The sequence below is a fragment of the Nanorana parkeri genome, unplaced genomic scaffold (assembly GCF_000935625.1).
Source record: "Nanorana parkeri isolate BGI_ZX_2015 unplaced genomic scaffold, ASM93562v1 scaffold1780, whole genome shotgun sequence".
Lineage (NCBI taxonomy): Eukaryota > Metazoa > Chordata > Amphibia > Anura > Dicroglossidae > Nanorana > Nanorana parkeri.
The window spans coordinates 16,911-24,259 of record NW_017308048.1 but is presented as its reverse complement, the minus strand read 5'-3'; the positions used below and the strand labels follow the sequence as shown (position 1 = coordinate 24,259).

At 49.9% G+C, this 7,349-nt stretch overlaps 1 protein-coding gene across 1 annotated transcript in view; it reads left to right on the top strand.

Annotated features, from left to right (window-relative positions):
* Window positions 1-6,589: 6,589 nt before the first annotated feature.
* Window positions 6,590-7,349, top strand: part of HAX1 (HCLS1 associated protein X-1) — a 3,620-nt gene continuing 2,860 nt past the window's right edge. Inside the window, exon 1 of the mRNA XM_018571552.1 lies at window positions 6,590-6,707. Within this exon, the coding sequence (XP_018427054.1) occupies window positions 6,658-6,707 (50 nt within the window). The 5' untranslated portion in view covers window positions 6,590-6,657. The remainder of the gene's footprint in view (window positions 6,708-7,349) is intronic.

Here is a 7,349-nt window from a genome sequence, read left to right as displayed (position 1 = left end):
ACCTTACATACTCCTGATCACCCCTCTATATATCTACTGTGCATTACACTCTATAGTTTCAGAATCCTGGCTGTGCCGGTTCCAACCAGCAGGGGGCGGCATTGCCCAACACAAGAATCTACAATGGAATTCAGACTCTGACATTGTAACGTATCACATGATATTGATGGATAGATAGGAAGTGATAGATGCATGGGCATTTATTCTATCAGATAGATATTATTGATAAGAAAGATCTAGACATTATATTTGGACTTTGCAAGTTATCCAGTTGTGAGAACAGACGTAGCCGCCATTGCTGATCTCCATCAGAAAATGATTCCTGATTGGCTGTGATTCTGATCATTTGGCTTGACGGGTCTCCGACACAATGCAGGTCTGCGGATCCGGAAGCTGCGTGTGTGAAGTAAAATATTCTGCATGGCAACCAAGCAACTCGCAGTTTCAGAGCGGTGGCTTCCATTGTGCTTAAAGGAGACGTCCGTTAAACGTCACCCAATGGACTGGCACTCCCCAGCATCCAGGGCCGCGTCCCGTGAGATGGGGATGATGTTAAACATGGCGCTCCGCGTCCTCCCATCGCCTGCTGCCCCAAAGCGCTCAACAATTTCTGTCATCTGAAATAACGGGAAGACGGTAAAGTAAATCCTCTCCATATGAACCCGTCAGAACAGAACTCAGAGTGTAACTATATCACAGAGAAAGGTTCTGTCATTGGTAATAAAGGTTCGGGGCAGTCATTGCCGTCCGTCAGTCATTCAACAAGCTGAAACAAAAGACCGGGATGACAGGCGGAGTGCGGTAACCTGCATTAGGCTAAACTACACACAGACGGCCACATTCACCTAAAATTCCCCAACGGGGAATAATCACATTCATCACCTGTCTGGACGATTGATTAAGTGACACGTGTACATTTTCCTTTCAATTGCCTTAACCCACGCCAGGACCCTTTCGGTGTCTCACTCCAAGGAGGGTGGATGTGGGTCATCAGGCCTGGTCTAGAGGAAGGATGTGTGGCAAGAGTAAATGCCACACATGTCTAGATGGCACCAGGGACCCAGAAGAAATTCTAAGAGGGTTAGTCGCTAAGCAACCAAATGAATTACTGAGCCGAAGTGAAGGCAGTCGAAGCCAAGGGGCCGATTGGCAAATGTGCCCCCCCCCCCTCCCCCCTAAAATTCCATACCTGACCCTTAGCCCTCGTTCACACCTGAACGTTTTGTAGCGCGTTCTACGCTCGACGAACGCTCTACAAAACGCTCAAACATCTAAATCCCATTGTATTCAATGGTCTCGTTCCCACCTTGGCGTATTTCTGCCCGTCCCTAACGCGCTACAAAACGGCCCACGCCTGAAAAGGTACAGGTACTACTTTGGGCCGTTTTGTTGCGCGTTTCCATTGGGATACAGCCAAGTAGCCATTTGGAAACGCGTGTTTGTCGTGCGACTTTTTTACCGCGACGCGCGGTAAAAAAACGCATATGCAGCACGCCTAGGTGTGAACGAGACCTTAATCCGAGCAGTGGCGTGGCAGAGCAGGAAAGGGAGGGAAGAAGCGCATGCTCTCCCCCCTCCTGTACCATACCAGGCCACATACCCTCGCCATTGGAGGGGACCCCCTGGAAAAGCACCTTGTCTCCATGTTACTGAGGACAAGGGCCTCTTCCCCGCAACCTGGCCCTGGTTGTGGGGGATCTGCGGGCAGGGGGGCTTATCTGCATCTGGGTGCTCCCTTACATAAAAGGGACACCCAGATCCAGCCCCCGCCCAAAGACAAGGGCCTCTTCCCCACAACCTGGCCCTGGTTGTGGGGGGGGGGGTCTGCTGGCAGGGGGGCTTATCTGGATCTGGGTGCTCCCTTTCATAAAGAGGGCACACAGATGCAGCCCCCCTAGTGAATGAGTAAAGGGTCGTTGTTACCCCGACTCATTCCCCAAATAGTAAATAAACACACCACGCCGTATACAAAGTCCTTTATTAGAACAGAAAACAAAAACACAGTTTTTGACAATTCCTTTATTAGTTAAACAAAAAGGTTTCCATCGATGTAATCCAAAGGTCAATTACATCATCCGGCAATGTAGATCCCCCTAAATCACGATGGCTGCCGACTTGCAGAATAAAAACAACAAAACAGTCCCGCTGGCCACCGACCCCGCCTCAAAATGATAAGTCTGGCCCTGAATGTAAACAAATAGGCGGAGCGAGTCGTGATGTCACTGGACTCACTCCGCCCATTTGTTTACATGCCATTTGAGGACAGAGAGCTGTCATGTAATGAAAACAAATGGGCGGAGCGAGTTGTCCCTCTAGCAGGTCCAGGCTGACAAGGTCCCACATCGCTACATCGAGCTCTGCTTGGAGACCGTCGCAGCTCGGGGCCCTACCCATCTTAAAGGATCTGATGGCAGAGGGCAGCTCCTCCAAGGTCAAGGGAGAGTTGGTGGCCAATCAAAGTGTTGCTGATACCTGACCAGAACCTGTAGGCCGCAGTTCCTTCAAGGAGTAGAGGTAGTGGTAGTAGTCCCAGACCACTTCCGCAACAGACTCCTTCCCCGTCCTGATTGGTCCGGTCTTGTGAGGCAGTTCATACAGGGGGTGTGGCCTAAGTGCAGTTTCCTAAAAAAGAAGTTGTATTTCTCACCTTTCTCCAAGCTCTCCACCTGGGAACAAAGATGGAGTGCCTGGATTCCTCCTTGAAGTGTGCCCCTTGGTCTCCACCAAGTCCTGCCTCATGTGCAAGCCACAGTGTTGAAGGTCTTGCATGGACAGTCTCCTGAGTCCCCTCCTCCTCCCAGCACACGCTTGGTGTCCCTTTGCCTGAAAGGAGCTGCGTAGGGTTACCCTGAATCAGGGTTCTAGCAAAGGTCCGAGTTTGCTGGGAGGTAGTCCTAGTACACATAGTCCATCAGTCCACAGAGGCAGGTGGTATAAGTTGATGGCGACATCCTGAGAAAAGCTCCCCCTGTATTTGGAAAAGGATCGGAGGTCGGGGGGATTTCGGGGTCGAACCAAAAAGAAGAATTTGCGTTGATAAGAGCGCGCTGACGATCTGAGTTTTCTTCACAGGAAATGGAAGCGACATAAAATATTTTTTTTAAAACAAACTGGAAAACATTGTATCCTCTGCAAAAGGGGCGGATCCCCACCTGACCAAGCCCCGCCCCCAGAACAATTCTGTCTTAAAGGAGCCCCCGGCTGTGACCACTCATCACCTCGCAGGAGGTATTTTTGGTTCTGCAGCCACCCCTGGACGCCCATGTGAGGTTCTGCAGCCCCCTCTGCAGGCTCAAGTGAGGTTCTGCAGCTCCCCCTGAAGGGTCATGTGAGGTTCTGCAGCCCCCTCTGCAGGCTCAAGTGAGGTCCTGCAGCTCCCCCTGAAGGGTCATGTGAGGTTCTGCAGCTCCCCCTGAAGGCTCATGTGAGGTCCTGCAGCTCCCCCTGAAGGATCATGTGAGGTTCTGCAGCTCCCCCTGAAGGCTCATGTGAGGTTCTGCAGCCCCCTCTGCAGGCTCAAGTGAGGTTCTGCAGCTCCCCCTGAAGGGTCATGTGAGGTTCTGCAGCCCCACTCAAGGCTCATGTGAGGTTCTGCAGCCCCACTCAAGGCTCATGTGAGGTTCTGCAGCTCCCCCTGAAGGCTCATGTGAGGTTCTGCAGCCCCCCCTGAAGGCTCATGTGAGGTCCTGCAGCTCCCCCTGAAGGATCATGTGAGGTTCTGCAGCCCCACTCAAAGCTCATGTGAGGTTCTGCAGCTCCCCCTGAAGGCTCATGTGAGGTTCTGCAGCACCCTCTGAAGGCTCATGTGAGGTTCTGCAGCTCCCCCTGGAGCCTCATGTGAGGTTCTGCAGCTCCCCCTGGAGCCTCATGTGAGGTTCTGCAGCTCCCCCTGGAGCCTCATGTGAGGTTCTGCAGCCCCCTCCAAAAGGCCCAGGTGAGGTTCTGCAGCTCCCCCTGGAGGGCCATGTGAGGTTCTGCAGCTCCCCCTGGAGGGCCATGTGAGGTTCTGCAGCCCAATCCAAAAAGGAACATGTGTGGTTCTGCACCCCCCGCAGGATTCCATACTGAGAAGTGATGGGGAATATACACTTGTGGCTGCTCCCTCCGTCGGAACTCGAATCTCTAATGGACTCTGGATTAGGAGCCCGGCCTTGTGTCTCTGTGTACATGCAGGGGGACAAAGGGATAGTGCAGGGGTAGGCAACTTTGGCTGTGCAGAAACTACAAACGCCACCATGCTTCTGTGGCTGTCAATGCAATGTCTGAGTCCTGCAATGCCTCATGGGACTTGTAGTTCCAGCTGGAGGGCCGAGGTTGGCTACACCTGCTCTAACGCTAACCCTCACACTAACTTGTAACCAATCTCCAACCCTAATGCTAACCCCAACATGGTACTTGTAGTCCCACAACTGTAATGTCGAGGTTGCCTCCCCCCGGGGTGGAGGTTCTATAACGTGTTCCAAAAGTGGAAATGGCTGGTGGCCGCCACTCCCAAATATGTATATGTAGAAAAAGCCGTGAGCAGTCCCTTCAGTGAGATAGAGACCTCGGCTGCCCTGGCTAATGGTTTAAAACAAGGGTAGCCGAACTCCGGCCCTCCGGCTGCGGTGGAACTACAAATCCCATGAGGCATTGCAAGATTCTCACAGCCACAGACATGACTTCCGGAGAGAGATGCATCATGGGATTTGTAGTTTCACCACAGCTGGAGGGCCGGAGCTTGGCTACCCCGGGTTTAAAAGGTTTTTATGGAGCCGGGGAGAGGAACATGAAGTCCCACTGAGAAGGGGGCGGGGTTACTGTTTGGCTGTACTATAGGGGAAAACAAAAGTGAAAAGGGGAGAAGGGGAGGGGGCGGGGCTGATGACAGCATAGAAGAGAACAAGAGATCTTAAAAGGGGTTCATTTAAAGAGGAACTTCATGATTTAAAAAAAAAAATGAACCCTTACAGTGGGGCTACCCCCCCTCCCCCGCACTGCAAGGGTAAAGGGCTCATTTTTGTCTAGGGTCTAAAATAAAGCAGGCGTACTCACCCGATCCTGCAGCGGCCACTACTCGACTCTCTCTTCCCACTCTTCTCCGGCTGTGGAATGTCCCTCGACGTCCAATGTAAGTCAATGCACCTGTATGTCAGCTGTACTTAGACTGCCAGAGCCCAGAGGAGAAGAGGCTGCGGGGAGCGGTCTAACAACCAGGCGGGACCGAGGATCAAGTGAGTATGCTTGCTTTGTTTTAAAGAAGAACTCCAGAAAAAAAACAGTGAAGGGAATTTATCAAGACGGTAGCAGGCAGAATGCGGAGCAGTTGCCCATGGCAACCAATCAGCATCTGTTTTCAGTTTGCTCAGGTAATATTTGAAAATGAGAGAGAGAAGCTGATTGGTTGTCGTGCACAGCTGCTCCAGTTTTGATAAATTCCCCCCAGTGCACAGACGCGAGGACACAGAGGAACATTCCAGTGTCATGGCTGTTTTGAATACGAGCGTTCCGGTGGCTGTAGAACCGCCAGATGGCTTGTATTTTGCATGTGGGTGTGCGCCCCCCTCCCCTCCGCAGCCGCCGATCCTGAAGTCCGCTATGCCCGGTGCGGGTCCGGGAAAGTGGCTCTGTGATTGGAGATCGATTGCCGGCACAGCACAGAGAGGGTTAATTATTGTAAACACATCTTACCTTCGCATTACATGGGAGAGGATTTTTAAGCACGTAAAAGGAAATAAAAAGTTAAACAGCAATGATGAAATATTATTTTGAACTTGAGCTCTGTGAAGGAGTCTGTGTACAGGATGAGGCAGCTAGAAGCTTTGATGCAGAGGAGACTTACATGATCTCTAGGAAGCCTGGCAATCGCCATTTTCTTTTTTAAACTAGATTTGCATTGTGACAGGTCCTCTTTATACATTCTTTGCTCTGCTATAAGCTGCGTTGTCAATCAGCATGGATACATAGGGGGGAGGGGGGGGGTGTATCAATGTGCACTGCAACCAATCAGCTTCTCTGTCTCATTTTCAAATCTTACCAGAACAAACTGAATTGGTTGCCATGGGCAACTGCTCCAGTTTTGATAAATTCCCTCCATAATGTGTCAGCTATTGTTATCATTTGCATGTGCTAAACGCAGCAGCCACTGCTGACCACCTGCTGGAAATGCTAAGGGTCCAGCTGTTATGTTTATCCTCTGGCTTCATTATTTGACTCACAGGCCTGGAACCAGTGGAAGAAGAAGGCATTATCTGCACCTGTTTGAGGTCAGCCAACAGTTGCAGCCTCCATGCTGCTCTCAGAGCTGGTTTAGTTTTAAGTCCTCACATAAGTCATTATGTTTAAAATGTAACATTACTACAAAGAATAAGAATAATAAAAACATCTTTCCAACTTTCCAGACTCTTCATGAACCACAAAGAGCCACTTCCGGCGCGCTTTGATGACGTTTCGGCTCCTGAGGCCAATCAGAAACCGTAGTCGGTACGCCAAAAGACGCGTGTCTGCTTGATAGACGTAGCGACTGACGTCAGACGCACACTGAGGTTGGCGAAGTGTCTCGGGTGCGCAGTGGTTGGCGGAAGTTGGGAGCTGGTTGGCAGTTTTGCGGTGGTTGGCGGAAGTGGCGTATTTTGCTGAGAACTTTCCAGCTGCTGTTGGTGACATTTGGGGGAGAAGATGAGCGTATTTGACCTGTTCAGGCGTTTCTTTGAGCCTCCTGGGATGAGGTGAGAGGATGTCATATTATTATGAAGATAATGTGTCCTGGCAGGAGCATGGCCTCTCACTGTCCAGGTCCAGCTAACAGATAGCTGTAGGTATTAAAGTCTATCATTGAATATGGGCAGGAGTGGAGAAGTATGCACACTTGCCTTGGAGCTCCGCAGTCTCGGCGTCAGTCCCTACCTGGACTCCACAATCTGCATTTCCATTTTCCTCCCCTGGCCCGTTGTAGTTTAAGGACACTAGATTGTAAGCTCTGCGGTTCACTGTGTCCGCACAGCGTTCTAATACAGTAAATAAAATGTGACGGATTGCGCTGCGCTCCGAGAATCGTGTGAACGTCTACAGCTGAAGCCAAGGACGGAGCTGAGCCGACGGCGCTAAAAATAGAACTCCGCCTTCCCAAAACTGAAATATTGGAGCCATAGTTCTGTTTATTCTTCTTTCTTTTTTTTAGCACACTAATTTTTAAAATCTGTTTATTTTTTTATTTTTACATTAACAATAATAATATTAGATATGCCTTTTATCATTATTATTTTATTTTTTTGTAATTATTTTTGCAATACATTTCTTAAAAAAAAAATGTTTTTATCATTAATAATAATATTAGATATATCTTATAATATTATTATTATTTGCAGTTA